Below are 17,140 nucleotides of genomic sequence, written 5' to 3'. Positions count from 1 at the left end.
GGATCCAACAGGGTGCCCAGTCTCCCAAGGGATAAGCTAGTGTGACACAGGTACCTGCGGGAATCCGGAGTATGCGTGGGGTCTCTCCCTTTAGGCTGGGGGTCTCAGGCAGGACTGACGTGTGGTCTCCCCTTTTGGGCTGGAGGTCTCAGGCTGGCGTGTGCGATCTACCCTCTTTGGCTGGGGTCTCAGGCTGGCGTGTTCAATCTCCCCTCTTTGGCTGGGGGTCTCAGGCTGGCGTGTGCAATTTCCCCCCTTCGGCTGGGGGTCTCAGGCTGGCATGTGCGATCTCCCCCTCTGGCTAGGGGTCTCCGGCTGGCATGTACGATCTCCCCCCTTTGGGCTGGGGGTCTCAGGCTGGCATGTGCGGTCTCCCCCTTTGGGCTGGGGGTCTCAGGCTGGCGTGGCAATCTCCCCCTTTAGGCTGGGGTCTTTGGGCAGAGTCTGCTCACGAGGGTCCTGCTGCAGCTGGGCTCCCTCCATGACTGCACAGCAGAATGGATGATTGGGGAGCCCGGCATCAGCCTTCTTAAGCTGATGCAGGATGGTCTCCATTCGTCCTGGCAACTGGATGCGGGCAACGAGGCACGCCCCCTGGACACGGGCTGCGCTTCTCGTGAGCACGACCTTTCTCCAGGGACATCTCTCCATGCCCGCGCTGCGGATGACAGGGCCGGGTGGCGTCAGTCTGACGCCGTGGCCCGGAACATCCCCTCAGGAGGTTCGCACCTCTCCGCGGAGAGATGTGAATCTCGCTATCGCAGCTGGCAGGGGCGACAGTGGTGGAGACACTAAACTGCATTTTAGGGAGATAAATCAGGATGCCAGGAAGGGAGATACGCTAATTGAATTTGGGCTACAAAGCAGGATGACAGTGGAGGGAACATATTTAATTGAATTTGGGGACATTTGGCAGGATGAGGGTGGAGGGGATGCATTGATTAAAGCTGAGAACATTTGGCACAAGAGAGTGGGACATTAATTGAGGATGTGCTTCCTCTTGGCACAAGGGACTACTGAGGGAATTAATAATGGCACCTATATTGTGACATTATATTATATTGGGGCTTCTCTCTCTTGCCGAATTCAGGTTAGCTCAAAATGCAGATAGGAGATTTATGACCATATGTGGAATACACTGATTATATGTATGGGTATAGCTTAACAGAAGCTGATACTAGGTTGGTTTTCTGTATAAAAAATAAACATAAACTAATAAACCTAAAGTAGAACTGTTGCCAGGCTATGGACATTCAGATATTCACATATCCTTAACAAGCAGTGAATAAGCTTAAAAATAAGATCTGACTAATATCTGTATTTACTGTGAAGCATTTTATCCTTAAAAGAGTTGTTTGGGATTGAACAAAACAAACAATCATTCTCACCTAGGTGATTGTAGCATTGGTCTGATGCTGCATCTGCCCCCCACCACCTCTAAGACTGAGAACTGAGTGATCGAAGACCACTGATCACTCTGTTCTTGGTCTTCAAAGACCAGAGAGCCAATGACTGTCAGTCACCAGCTCTCTGCTCTGCCCCTCCAGTGCTTACCGGAGCGCTGGCCTGTGGAGAGGTTGGGAGCGGTTGGCTCAGGGTCTCAGTGACTCACCGAGAGGCTGAGCCAGCGGCCGGTCCAGGCATCTGGGTACATCATGACATTAAAGTCAGAATTTCTCCAGAGTCTAGACCAGCTGAGCTATGTCAGCTGTCATAAAACTTTAGCCAATTGTCAGCTGAATACGGGTCGCAGGAGTAATGAGCAAAGTACAATCCTGTGACCCACAGGAGAAGTAGGGCCAAAATATATTTTGCCCTACTTCTCCTTTAAAGCTCACAGTAAAAGCAGTAAAGTATTTAAATTCTCATATTAGCACTTTTCGCTCTCTCATTACTGTGCACCTGCTCTGTGTTTACAGTAAGGCCCCTTTCACAATGATCCACTGTGCTTCTCCCGCAGCGCGGGTGCAGTGCAGTGTACCCGTGGTTTTCGTGTGGGTTAGCTCCACTTTGCCATAGACTTCTATTATGTCAGGCAGTTTTGGTGCCCTTTCTGAAAGAGTACTAAAAGTCCTGCATGCAATGCAGGAGTTTTAGTGAAATTTCTGAAAGGTCACCAAAACCGTGGGACATAAAAGAAGGCTATGGCAAAGCGCAGCTAACCTGCATGAAAACTGCACCCTCACTGTGGGAGAAATGCATTGGATCAATGTGAAAGGGGCCTTAAACTTAGATAACTGGCAGGCTACCAAGTCACTAGGAGAGCAAGTGAAAGTAAAACTGAGAAGGTTCAGTTACAGATTTAAGGATTAATAGCTCCAATATGGCTGTAGATGCAGAGATAACTGAAGGCTCGTTTCAAACTTAATTTACTGCTTGTTAAGAATATGTAAATATTTAAATGCCCTTAGTCTGGTCAGAGTTCTGCTGTATATCTATTACTTTCTGCCATATCTTTTAATGGCTCTTTCAGTTTGTACTGGATACACTCTGTATAAAGAGTTAAAAAACAAAACACAAAAAGTGTGAATCTGTAGAAATTTTCAATTAGCTTGACCTCCTCAAATAATAATACTGGATCCCAGGATCCCCTACTGCAGCCATTTGCACACTGTGCACAGTGGGAATGTCATACAAGTCTCTCCATGTATAGACAGCTCAAGAATTAGTTTTGGAAGGAATCCCCAACATCTGGTTTTCAGCTCAGCCTTTCAGGTTTAAAAACCATATTACAATTTTTAACTCTTACATATCTGCAGCCATCATCTTACACTTACCATTGTAAAAGTTTTAACATGTTCCTCAAGGGACCTGCATGCTTAATATTACAACTTCTCACCTCCCAACATATCTTACTTATTATGACACCGTTTAAATGAATCCATATGTGATGATGTGATTTTTTTAACTGTAGTTTAAATTATATACAAAGAATGATTTGGTAATCTGCAAGAGACTGTAGACCATATTTTTTGCAATGATCAGCACTTCTTGTTGAAAAGGTCTGGGACGCAGTTTAATGGTTAGTTCCCCGGGGCTATAAAATGTGCTATTTACAATCAATGGAAACTGTGATGGCAACTATGGTACTTTCCGGAATGAAACTGGTGTCTTCAGAGTGTATAATGGTATATAAAAGAGGTTGAAACACAGACAGTGCAGTTGCCAATAGAATGATTGCCAGGAAATCTTATTTTCCCTTGGGCCACATAAGTTGCTAATTCTGCCATGGAATATTTTGTTAGGTTTTCTCTAGGACAGCATAAATACTCTATGCATTCTTTAATTAAAATGCTGTGCTGTGTCAATGTGTATCTGATAGTGCTGAGTTTATTATTAGATCAACCAAAGCAAATTCTGGCTGCCAATATTTTGTGCGCTGGCGATAATATGCACCTACTGTGAATTTCCTGTTCTGTAGGCTTATTCTGGTTCAGTCCCTCAGAAAGTAGGTAAACCAGGCAACTAGTATAGTATGAGGGGGGTCAAAATCTCCTATATTTCTGTCAGTACAGGTTTGCTGGGAGCCATCAAAAATACTATATGGAGCTCATACTTGGTGAAATAAAAGTGTAATTATTGCAAAACCTTCACTATGTGTCTGTATGTTAAGTAGAGATAAAGAAACCCAGATCTGAATGGCAATAACCACAATTTGCAGCATATCCTGAAACATTACAAATTAAATCTGTGCTTTGTTATTCAATTTAAAGGCATAAAAGAAATTATAATATAAATATCAGCATTTCCAGCAGTATAGCACATTTTAACAGGGCCTTTATCTGGACTGTTTTAAGTGCAAGATCTGACCCACAAAATTAATGGTGGTGGGCACATTTGGAGTTTTGCTGTCTAACCCAATATATAAAAGATCCACCCTAATAGATAATTAACACATTTCTATTGCTGTAGCCTTAACTTGTTTGAGTTAGATACATTTGTCATTGCCCACATTTATTAATAGTTTCACAAATGTACAGTCAATTTGTTATTTCATTCTACTTTTAACCATAAAATACATTTGTTTTAGATCAGCTATATTTCAATTTCAGGTACAACATTATTTTTTCTTTATGTTTTATTAAGTAGTTTTATTTTGTATCTTTAGCTTCTCCTTACAAATCACCAAGGAACCTGAAAACATCTGATCCAACAATGTCAACATTCCGAGTGACCTGGGAACCTGCTCCAGGAGAAGTAAAAGGATACAAAATCACTTTCTATCCTGTAGGGGATGAAAGGCAATTGGGAGAAATGATGGTTGGTCCTTATGATAATACGGTGGTACTGGAAGAACTCAGGTAGGAAAAACAATGAGATATTGTTCCATACCATTAATCCCTTTCAGTAATGTGTATAAGGGTTGACATAATTCCTTCAACACCTTCTGCAATATAGAGTTGGCAGTATTTTTAAACTACTTAATCATTCACAATGAAATCACATTTACAGTAATAGGACATTGTTATTCTTTAATGCTTAGCCCAGATACCTCCATAACACTGTGAAGAAAAGTAATTGTAACTTTCACTTGATGAATCTGTAAGCTGCCCAATAAAAGGAAACTTTAAGTCCAGTTCACGTGACTGATTACATTACTTAGATGTAGGAGATCTGTGATTCCAGGTAATAGAAGTACTTACTACTTCACAAAGTGATTTTCTAGTCGTAATTTTCAGTGGCATTTGAATTGCTGAAGAACAGGTTTCACTACATGTTGTCTACTGTAAGTCTTACAGTATGTACTGCATGACCACCATATTTTTATTAAATAGCCACTAAAAGGTATAGCTTTAGTTTTTTTTCTATTATCTAGATTCTTCAGCTGTAACATCAACAAAGCATTTATGGGTTTTGCATACTTTTGGCACCTTCTGGACCAGTCATGTTAGTAGGTCAATAAATCAAATTATAACATAAAAGTTAATACTGATATTTGAAAGAGGTTATTATTCGGACATAGGTAAGAAAACTTGATTTCTTTGGTGTGATTTCGAAGTCAAACCTCTAGCTTATAAATAAAGCCAGTTATGATCTTAATGTAGATGTAAACCCTACCTGGAAGATATTTAATTTGTTAAAATATTGTATATCATAAACATCTATTAGTACTTTTTTAAAGAAAATACTAATTTCATCTTTTTTTTATTTAGTTGCATCTTATTGATGCTGACCTCCTCCAGCCTTGTTCTAATGGTAGCTTCAAATCATTGCCCCGGATGGGCTTCCTAATGGTGACAGGGTGACAGCTTAAAAGAACAATGGAAGGCAGGGACAGAGCATTGCCATTCCATGACAGGAAGGACTTTTATGATGGGGATACCAATCATTATGTTCATGAAGAATTCAGGTTTAAAAAGCTTAAAAATTACATTTGAATTAACATTAACATGTTAAATATTATATTGGATTTTAGTGATTGGGTTCACATCTACTTTAAGATATACATTTATAAACACATTGCTATATTTTAAAATACAAATTAGTAAAATAATCTGTACATGTTGCCTGCAGTTAGTGAGCCAAATATTTCTTATCTGGATCAAAACATAGTATGTTAATATCTCAGGATATCTAGCATCATTCACATTAAGGGATACGTTCACCTTTGGGAGCATGCTACATGTTAAACCCATATTTAGGGTGTAATGTGTAACATGCTCCAGCAGTTCACCCCTGCACCCTCGGATCCTCACCCTGTGACAGCGGGCAGGGGTTCTTCTCCCTGCACCCACCATCTCAATTTACAAACAGCATGGCAGTGTGGGGCTCTGCCTACACAGCTGTAACCATTCATTTACAAAGTTCTGTGAATTAATGAGCTACAACTACCGTCTGCCATTGCAGCCGATTCTCAATGAACTGCACGGGTGCTGGCGAGCACTCTCACAGTTCATTGATCTGCCTGCTCTTTAGTAACTGTCTGCTTGCATGGAAGGTATGGACTGATAGCTATACTGAGAGTCTGCAAGAGCGTGACATTGTACCCGGGATCTACTGATCATGAATGCAATGTTTTCCAGGCTCCTAAGGAAGAAAAAAAAATAAATGCACCTTTCTATTTTCTGCAGAAATATATACATTTATTATTTTTCTCCCAAAAGGTGAACTTAGCCTTTAACGATGTGCTTTGATTCAGTTATATGTGGAATACATTTGGCACATATATTAAAATATTTGTTTGCTAATAAGCAAACAATAATGTACTCCTATATCCTTAAAGCGTATGTAGAAAATTGAGGTTACTAAGTATGCTTAAACTTGTTAGTGTTTTTCAGAAATTGTGTTTTCTGCAACTCCTTCTTGAATAACTGTATCTTCATAAATCGGACTTGGCCAACTATGCAGTAATAGGTATTAAATTGTAAAGTGACATACCTCAATCTTTTTTACCCTGTGCAGGGCAGCAACATCTTACAAGGTCAATGTTTTTGGAGTGTTTGATCAAGGACAGAGTGCACCTTTGGTTGGAGAAGAAATGACAACTCGGTCAGATGCACCTGATGTCCCTGTTGATACTGGTAAATTTACAAGAGATAATGGCATAGTGAATTTCAACTCTGAAAAAAGATATATTGAATACAATAAGTACAGAGTTGAACCCATTTGTATTACCAGTGCGGTATGGTCAATATGATTTTAAAATATAGTTTAGCCTATACTAAGCTTTACATTTAGACATCTATAGAGACATTTATTTACAACTTACCTATATTCCAAGAACTTTGACTTCACTACTTTATTTGTTGAGTCAATTGCCACAATCTAAGTGATTGTTGTAAGGACCTGTGTCAAAGTGCTTTTGCTTGTGTCAATGGCATCAGTTTGACATCAGTTTAAAATGCTTGTGAGATCATTCAGAATGAATGGACAGGTGCATTTGACCTGCAGTTGAGTTCCTTCTTACCTGCTTCAGTCAGGTTTTGCATTCCAGCTAACTTGTATGAGAATGCAAAACCCATCTGATATGAACAAAAATCCATTGACACAGGCCTTTATGGTGAACTTGTAGAGTAAATTCACATCTACAATGCCATAAAAAAAAAACCATAGTATGTAATCATGATTTTCCATGCTTCTGATAAATACAGAGCATTGCAACAAAATTAGGGGGAGCATATCAACATAACAAAGGGACCTGTTTATAGAAGGCCAAAGTTATCATCTTCTGCATTTCAACCACCTATTCATTATGTGGATTTCTAAAGGTCCACCAATGCTCACAGCCATAGAGATTTGTTGATTAGCTTCTGCTATACTGATGTGGGTTAATGACATTACTTCCTGAGGTTATCAACACTTTTGTAGGGATCATTGGATACACTGAATGCTTGGTACATGATCACCACAGAACCAGGAATGTTACCAGAAAATATGAATGAGAATAGGGATGATCTGAATCTAGCTAGTCAGAGGATTCTCCCACAATATTATAAATAGGCTTCCAGATCTGCAATTGTTAGGATATAATACTGAATCATAATCAAGATAAGGAATTCAGGTCCATAACAATACATAATATTTAATGGGTAAATTCAGTTTTGTACATTTTTGTTGGCAAGTTTAATCTCATGCTTGATTAATGTATCTCTCAGGAACACTATTTGTGAGATTTCTGAACCACGATTTGCAGTTTTAATCAAGCAAGGCACCCATTACAAAGCAAAATGATGGTTTCATACTTAATAATTGTACTATTTATAATGTAAAAACTTAACAATTTGGGAGGGGGAAGGGAGGGGGGAGGAAGCAGCTGTAAGAGATTGACATAATTTTACAAACTTTGAGAGGAGGACACAAACTACCATGGGGTAAATCTCAGCATTGCAATCCACAAGAGTCTGTAGAAGCTGTTGGAACAGTTGGTAAATGGTCATCCTAGAGATCTTCATGCTATATAATATAGACATAATACAGGAATGTTAACTGTAGAACCAGCTCAGCAGAAGCTTTGGTCCGGGCTGCATTTGAGGGAGTCTACATTTTTTAGCATGTTTGTGTATTAAAGGTATACATAGTGGACTTCTGTGGCTTTAAATAGCTGTAATAGTCTGCATAAAGTATAATTTGGTTTTAGCATGGAATTTTAAATACGAAAGACTTCATTTTCATGTGAAATATAACATGTAACTGTTATCATAACCTTAACACTTAGTACTTAGCATGACACTAAACTATATTTTTTTTAAACCCCTTGGCACCAGCACCTCCTGGCCCTTGAAGGGGTTTGTGCCACTGTGGGGCGGGGTTTGGGGTCATGTGATCGGCATAATTGGCTGTCACAGTGGTCACATGATCTGAAAGCTCCTGAGCGCAAGTAGCAATTGGGATCTTTCCATGATGGACTGATAAATGTGCCAGAAGCACGCAGGGTGAGCTCTCGACACATCTTTTGTTTACATTAGGTACACAAATATGAGGCTCCTCGGTGCCAAGGTCCAGCCAACAAGAGGCCAAATATTTGCATGTGCTCGGTGCCAAGTAGTTATTAATCCATATGCATCCACTGCTTAATGGCCCTGTAATCTATTTTTTCATGAAATCATTTTTTACTGTGTTTTTCTGCTTCCTTGCAACATCCTCTGTGAGCCCCTGAACATATGCTTTTTTCCATCACTTCTGTATGTACTTTTTGGAAACGAACAGTGCACATTAGTTATGTGTGCTGCTCTATGTACACTACAAATTCCACATTCCGTAGTCCCTAGTCTATCTTGGGAGCAAGAAAGAGAGGGGGCTACATTCCTATTTACAGTGGAACCATGGAAAATGAATGTAGCCTCCCTCTAACAGAGAGTTGAATCAAAGCAGCAAAGACAAAAGAATTTGGAGATTTGGAGGAGTCTGAGAGCAAAAAAAGGTACTTTTTGAGTTAAGAGTACATACTTGAATAGAATATATTTTTTACACCAGTGTTTAGTGTCATTTTAACCTTACTTGAACACTTCACTCTATCACTTTAAACTTGTACAAGTAGTACTCCAGCCTGAACTTTTCTTTATATAGTGGGGAAGAGGTAAAACCTCTCTTAATTTTCTTACAGGCATTATTCCTTAACAGAGAGTGGCTGTATGCATATCTCCATTAAAGCTACATCCAGCAATAAAAACACATTTTTGACAGATTTAGTAATGGTTAGAAATTCTATAAATTTTTTTTTTACTGGATCAGCTGTGGGAATATTCCCCTCACTTCTTGTCTAAGCAGTGGTCACCAGGACAGGAAATATTAAGAAATCTTCCTAATGGATGAACAGTACCCAGGACAAATAGAGAGGGTACATTTCCTGCTGGGATACAGATGGCAATATAAATTTGATAGATGATCTAAGCATTTCCCATTCTGACCAAAATTTAAAAAAAAAAGTTTTATCTTTACATACTCTTTAATCTGAACCCTAAAAAGTTATTGTGCATTTTAAGGCAAAACATTTTTTTTTTAAATTTGGATAGAGTGGGATCAAGTGTTCATTGCTAACGTGTCCCAGTTATTAAGATGCACCTTTCTGTTTGTCCCAATGACCATTGTCAGTGAGACAGAGAACTTGGTAAAGTACATTTTAGAGTTGTCACCAGAGCAAGAAGTGAGCAGAAATCTTCTAACTAGGACAAATATTACAGTGACAACCAGGGGCGGACTGACCATTTGGAAACTCGGGCACTGCCCGAGGGCCTGGGGTCGGTAGGAGGCCCCATGAAATGCCCCTGGTACCTTTTTCATAGGCTTTTTTGAGTTTGCAAGGACATAGGGGCCCCATTGTCCCCTATTGCCTTTTCCTTTCATTTCCTGTAGCATTTCAAAGGCAGGAAGTGAATGGTAATCTCCTCAGTGGGACATAGACAGAAAAACAATTGAGAGGTGTTAGCCCTTCCCTACTCTTTCCAAAACTAAAAATAGGTTTTGCTTGTACATGCACTTTAACCTATCAGTAATCAGTAAGTATTCACTAAACTCTAGCCATAATCATAACACTAAGCTTTGAAGCCTAAGTGCAGCCAAAATTAAAAAAAAAAACAAAAAACAAAAATCAGTACAAAGGACATAACTTACAGTTAGTAGGATGTGCTGATGCCTCTTCTATTAGATGAAATCCTTTGGGCCTTTCAATCATATACTCGTCCTCCATTCCTAGGTCCTGTTTCATTCATAATAGTATGGCTTCTATAAATGGAGGAGCTGAGGGGAAAGGGCAGGCATACTTGGGCACTCTTGATGAGCACCTGTTACAGCCCCTTAGTTGTATTACCCCTGCTGCACCAGGAGGAGAATTTCAACTAAAAGAAAAGGCATCAGCAAAAGGGACACATCCTACTGCCTGTAAGTTATGTCCCTTTGTATTGATTTTTCAGTTTTTTATTTTGGCTGTACTTAGGATTTGACCTTATTCCATTAATTTTGACTATAACACTAATCCAAACCTACCTCCTGGCATCTTTCTGGATACTAATTTAACTGATAAAGGGCTATGCTTTCCTTATCAGATGTCAGAAGTATCAGCTTGGCAAAATTAGACTTTTGCACTGAAATCTAACAAAGACCTAGGCATTAAAAGCTTATGATGCATACAATTATATATCAAATTTGGAAATTACCAAGTGATGACAAGAAAACATTATTTGAATTACAAAAAAGTAATAGAAACTTAGAAAAGTGTGATGTTGCAGCAGTTTAGAAATAGACAGTAATATATTTGTACTGTCTGTCAATGTATGGATTAATTCTACAGTGAAATATAAGTCACCCAGTGTTCTAGTAAGTTTAAGAGTTCTCTGCAACAGCACAACATAGTGCATAATGAAGAGTTCTGACTGAGCGGATTTTTTGCAGCTTACAGCAAGTGTAAGGGATTTTAGTAATACGCACCAAAACCTCTGATGTTTTATTGCTGACTTTTTACAGCAACAGCATGAGTTTAAAAGAAACAATTATTTCAACATCAAGTTAGTTTGCACTGTACCATGACTTGCTTCACATAGATTAGATTTGCCTTAAAGGAACCTGTCTTGAGAAATTGCATAGGCATCCATTGCTATTCCTCTCCACCATTGCCAATTCCCTACCTGTCATGTTATCATATGGCTTCAAATACCTTTGAGTCAGTAGGGCTGATGTACTAAAGGGAAAAAGGCTTTTTTTCTTTTCAACTGAATTTTCCTTTAGCTTAGTGAATGAAGTGAGGCTCTGCTGATTTCCATCATCCAATCGTGTGTAAGCCAAAATTCATTTTTATACCTTTTCCTTCTTGTGATTGGATATTCTTTGCAAACAAAATTTTCATCACATTCACTAAACTAAGTGAAAACGCCCCAGCAAAGTGTAATTCCCTTGCAAAGTAGACAGCATATTTGGTTTTAGAAAATCAATTCCAGCAACTCAGAACAAATACACAGATGAGGAGGTTTGGCTTCAGTGTGAGGGTCAACGATTTGGCAAGTAATACATTCAGAGGCTCAGCATTAAAGTGAGTAAACAAAAAATTCAGAAGAAATTTAGCAATGGCAACCAAAATATTTCTTTCAGCACAGGTTTCCTTCAATGTCAAATTTATGGAAAAGACCTAAATATTGTTTTAACGGAAGCAATCCATTGAGTGCAGTCATGTCTTTTTTCCATATATGTAATTTATTACATGATTTGAACCCTATGACTTTTGAACTGTTTTTCTGTAGTTAGGTCATAATAGGAGCAGTAAAGCAACAAATTATTTATTGATTTTGGCATACCTTACATGTTTAGGAGACCTGTACTTCAGGAACCGATGTCAGAAAATGCTCTGAACAGAATGTACAGTATGTGGATTTTGTTGGCTCAAGTGATATCAACAACTAAAGTTTGTTAACAATACACTGTATCTCCTTAACGTTGTAACATTCCTGTTACTTTATCTTTGCAAGTTAAACATAAGTCTACAAAACTACTAGTGAAGCCTGTTGTGTTTACACTTTGCATCATGCTGAATATACAGTATAATTTTTATTTGGTGTATGTGTGTAACCTTTGTAACTTATTTCTGTTCTGTTGCTAAAGTTTAGGTTATTATTAAGGAGAAGAGAACTTACTTTTATACGTTTATTATACTCTCTTTGGATCCTATGTCAAAGGCGTACATGAAATAACTCTGTGTCTCAAGTTATCATTGTGGCATTGGTTTCCTAAATGAAATTGCTGCCCCAAACGCTGCACAGTTTGCCACAGGATCAATGTGTTCAAGATGGAGAATGCATTTGCCGTATATAATGTTTCATGTCATTCTTTTTATGTTTTAATGTGATTGTGGTGGGTTGTCCATCTGGTGGATGTCCTTGTCTTCTTCTTGTTCCACTGTATCTTTCCTTTTACCATCAACACGCTTTTAAATGTTTCTCCTTTTATGTAACCTTAGTTTTATCTGTTGGTTGGTAAACTGGAATTGTGCTCTTATACTTTACTAACCTTTTCCATAATCAATGTAACAGGTCTGGAATGCAAAACTAATGCTGCTGCAGACATAGTTTTGCTGGTGGATGGTTCTTGGAGTATTGGCCGTCCAAACTTCAGGACAGTAAGGACTTTCATCTCACGATTGGTTGAAGTCTTTGAGATTGGCCCTGAGCGAGTACAGATTGGTAAGTAATGCAAGTAAATATAATAAGGTTTAGACTGTAGTAAAATGTATATGGTATCGTTATTGGGGTTTAATTACTAAAGAAGTAAACCTCATTCCCCTAACTTTGTGAATAAGGTGAATCTAAGTTCATCTGAAATAGTATCAAGTCAATATCGAGTGAACATTCAGCAGTGGGTTTTATTGCAAGATGAATATTCTCTGCCCTTCAGTAACTCATCCTGATTACATTCTAAAATCATTGTCTGTTTTATAAGACTATTATATTTCCTAATCTAAATATATAGGTTCACTGTATTTTTTAACAAATATCCTTTGCTTTTTAATATGATATTGAAACAGTTCCATAAGTATGTTTTTGCCTTTTTCATACATGAAATTACATGTAATTCTAATTTTGTTTTCCCTGTTAGCACTTGCTCAGTACAGTGGAGATCCCAGAACTGAATGGCAGCTTAATGCTCACCCCACTAAGAGTTCTTTGTTGGATGCTGTTGCTAGATTGCCTTACAAGGGGGGCAATACTCTTACAGGTAAAATATATTATTGCTTAATTTGGCACAAGTATCTTTATTTAGTAACTTTATTTGCATTATGTCACTCATGAGCTCATTGTTTATGATATTAAATGTGTTTCATTAGGCCTGGCTCTGAATTTCATCTTACAAAATAATTTTAAGCCTGAGGTTGGAATGAGACCCAAATCTCGCAAAATTGGGGTACTTATCACTGATGGAAAATCACAAGATGACATTGTTATACCATCAAAAAGCATACGAGACCAAGGAATAGAACTGTATGCTATAGGTAAGTGACAGAAAAAAACTCTGAAACCTCATGTACTGATCTAAAGTAATCAATCACATATAATTACCATGTATTATTCATTTTATGATTAATTCCAAATATATGTCATATGTTAAAGTGGCTGCAGAAAGAGTTGTAGAGAAAAGCAGATTGTTAGGGGTTAGGACTTTTATACTGCATACAAAGCGTTTTAAACCCTGCCAGTGACTATACTCACTTTCTATTGTCCTTGTAGCAGGTAACTAATTTTCCTAAATAGAACTACTTAAAATTAAAGCCCATGAGCAAAAAAGTAATTCTATAGTACTGAGAGGGAAGACAGTAGTATATACAGCAGCGTAAATTCACCATACATGTACCATGTCTATTCTGTTGCTACTTCTTAGTGCCCGTTCACATGTATGCAGATTGGATGTGGTTTGAACCACATCCAATCCCCATGACATGTGAAATAACATTGCTTCCTATGGTGCCTGTTCACATATGTCTGGTGCATGGCCAGTGCAGATTCAGTGTGGATTCAGTGCAGTTTTAAAAAGAGTCATGCCTGATTTCTAAGCAGCGTGGTCTGGTTCAGGTTCGGATTACAGGCTATTGACTTTTATAGGAACCGTTCCTAAACTGCATATGTGTGAACAGAATAAGATGCTGAGCTAATCCTGTCCTGAACCTGATTTAAACCTGGTGTGAACCTGTGAACAGCTACTGTATCAACTAGCTGTGAAACCTGAGCTTCAATCCGCACCACACATGTGTGAATCAGCTCTTAGAGTTGACTGCAACAACCCGCTGTATTCTGCTGTGTATAGGGATAATAAATGAAAGGAAAAAATAATTGATTTCCTTCAGGAGTTTATTGTGATACAGTATGTATTTAATGACATTCATAGTCTGATAAAAATCAGAATTTATAATTCTGTATTGAAACCTGTCACAATCCATTAAACCAGTTTCCTCATCCCTTTTCATTTCTGCTAACTTTACTTTTAAAAGCAGTTATAAATCATTACTTTGCCAAACATTTTTGATTACAGTTTAACAAACTGCACTGATCTTTGCTGATTTGTTATTGTCAGTCTCGTGTTTAGAGGTGTTCTTTCATTTGTACCATGGAAATGGTTTGCTCCTGTTTTAGGATAAAATTGGCTTATGTTAGCAGACATCTGTAGCTGAATAGAAAATTCCTCCAAAAAAGGAGATAACTAGGAATATTTCTCATATATTCATATTTTTATTTTTTTTTATGAATTCTGCTACGAAGTGCTCTGCTTGATATCTGTAGACATTGACCAATAAACATGAATTCACAAACAATAGCCATTTATTTAAGTTACCCAGAGCTGTACCTGATAGCTTTATGGGATGCTAATAGGAAGGTTATAAAACACAGTACATTCATGCTTGTTTACATAATAACATAGTTAGTCTGGATAAAATAAGACACAATCAATCCAGTTCAACAAACAGAAGGGGAAAAATTATATACATCCCCATATACACAATCCTATACCCACAGTTGATCCAGAGGAAGGCAAAATACACAGTAAAGAATGACCCAATATGCTACAGCAGGGGACAAAATTTCTTCCTGATCCCCAAGGAGGCAATCTGATTCCCTGGATCAACTTTACCTATAAATATCAGGATGCTGTTATATTTTATGCATTTAGGAAAGAATCCAGGCCTTTTTAAAATAAAGACTGGTTAAATCTCCTTATCTGCAGATGTAAAGAATGCCCCTTGTCCTCTGTAATGATTTGTAAAGACCTGAAAGTGATTAATTCAACACCAAGTTCACTATATGTATTTTTACATGTTGATCATATCTCTCCTTAATCTTCTCTTCGCAAGAGAGAATACATTCAGTTCCTCTAATTCTCATAGTTGAGCTCCTCCAAGCCTCTTATCAGTTTGGTTGCCCTTCTCTGCACTTTCTCCAGTTCCCCAATGTTCTTTTTGTGAACTAGTACCCAAAGCTGAACTGCATATTCCAGATGAGATCTTACTAATGATTTGTAAAGGGGCAAATTATGTTTTTCTCTCTGGAATCTATACCTCTCTTAATACAAGAAAGGATTTTGTTCACTTTGGAAACAGCAGCCTGGGCTTGTATGCTATTTTTTTAATCTATGACCTCCCAGAACACCCAGATACTTCTTCACCTTTGACAACACCAACTGTTCTCCTAGCATGTATTGTTGTATCGTTGTTTGTGCATGAATGATTATTTATCACTTGGTAGAAGTTCTGGATAGGAAAACAATCTGCTTGCTTGTTCTACGTCTCCATAGAAATGGTTTATTACCAGGTGTCTTCCATAAAAGATTGCCTATACTATTGCTTAGTGCAAATTGTAATCTGTAATATAGCAAAGAGGGTAAAGTATTAAAGAATCCGGAGTATATTATGATTTTTGCTACATAGTTCTGTTACTGGCAAAGTATGAGTGCACTGGAAACATTTTTTATTGCAAGATGTTTTGGATGGCCAGATTTCCTCTAGCCTCAGATCATCATCATGCAGCTGGCTCATTGCCTGGGGTATCTAGGTATACTGCCAGCCTTCTGCCCAACAGATGATATTTAACTACGCACAAATCAGAGCATAGCTATGGAATAGATGTTTCATAGTAATAAAAGTAAACTATTTAATTGCACAGGCTATCTGCATTGAACACTAAAGGTAAACAGTGCAGTATTAAGGAAACTCTAAAGGAAAATGTGGGTGGATTACATGCTTTAGATGTTTTTTTTTTCACTTTTAGATAAAACAATATACAGCTAGTGGCTGTTACCCCTAAACCTGAATATGGCATATGTTTATTAAAATGACTAATAGAGAGTGGGTTGCCAGAGGCCAAAATGTTTTTTTATTGGCCAGCTTTCCTACCCTTCTATTAGCAAAAATGTTTATTGTGATTTTAAAAGTTAACCATTAAGGTCTTTTCATATGCCAATTTGGAATTATAATCTACTGAAATAATCAGGAGGTTTGATATCTACCTATAGTGACTACTTTCAACTGGAATATATCTTCTTTGAAAGCAAAACATTCATTCTAAGTCAAATGTCTGGTAAACATCAATATACATATAAAGGTTTACTTTTTGTTGAAAAAGGTGTAAATGCATATGGGGGCTACAGGGTAGATTGGCTGATTTAGAGAGAAAGCTTTAAATATCCTTGTCCATAGACACAATGCAGTTATGTAATGCCACTCTGTGGGATAGAAAGAAAGGAAAATTGCTCAATTCCCTCATCAACACAGTGAGTGTTGATAGTGAAATTCCCCTGCAGTGCTATTGTGTTCTGCTGGTAGGGAGCATGGGGAACACAGGAAGCCTTCCCTGCTGGCAGAAAACAATGATCACTGCTGACGCTATGGCAGTGATTACATGAAAAAAGTCAGACAGGCTGATTGTACTGACATTGATCAATGGATCAGCTTCAGTACAACCAGCCTGCCCATAGATGATTCATATCATGGCCAGTCAGTGATTTAAGCTTAACACACAGTAATTAATTTACATTATCTCTTCTCTTTCTGTATGTGGATTATACCCTTTTCCTAATTGATATACAGCTTTCACATGACCCAGCTATTCCCCAGCCTGTCTGCTGGAAAACATAAGCAGGAGGAGCTTCTAGTCCTCTGCTGCTGGTCACATGTTAAAAATAAAAGCTTTTGGATTACAGAGTAAAATAGTTAATAAATATCAATAAACTATTT

The 17,140-nt window shown here is 38.0% G+C and overlaps 1 protein-coding gene across 4 annotated transcripts in view; it reads left to right on the top strand.

Annotated features, from left to right (window-relative positions):
* Positions 1 to 17,140, top strand: part of COL12A1 (collagen type XII alpha 1 chain) — a 252,311-nt gene that overhangs the window by 98,512 nt on the left and 136,659 nt on the right. For 3 of the 4 annotated variants that reach the window (XM_089681387.1, XM_089681388.1, XM_089681389.1), the window contains exons 16-20: positions 4,109 to 4,301; positions 6,403 to 6,521; positions 12,456 to 12,605; positions 13,018 to 13,137; positions 13,247 to 13,411. In XM_089681387.1, coding sequence (XP_089537513.1) covers positions 4,109 to 4,301; positions 6,403 to 6,521; positions 12,456 to 12,605; positions 13,018 to 13,137; positions 13,247 to 13,411 — 747 coding nt within the window. The remainder of the gene's footprint in view (positions 1 to 4,108; positions 4,302 to 6,402; positions 6,522 to 12,455; positions 12,606 to 13,017; positions 13,138 to 13,246; positions 13,412 to 17,140) is intronic. The other variant, XM_089681390.1, reaches the window with a different exon arrangement.

The sequence above is a fragment of the Staurois parvus genome, unplaced genomic scaffold, assembly GCF_062004578.1.
Source record: "Staurois parvus isolate SC_StPar_1 unplaced genomic scaffold, SC_StPar_1.0 ptg000264l, whole genome shotgun sequence".
Lineage (NCBI taxonomy): Eukaryota > Metazoa > Chordata > Amphibia > Anura > Ranidae > Staurois > Staurois parvus.
Note: the sequence above shows the minus strand (reverse complement) of the source record. Positions and strands in the feature narration are given on the sequence as shown.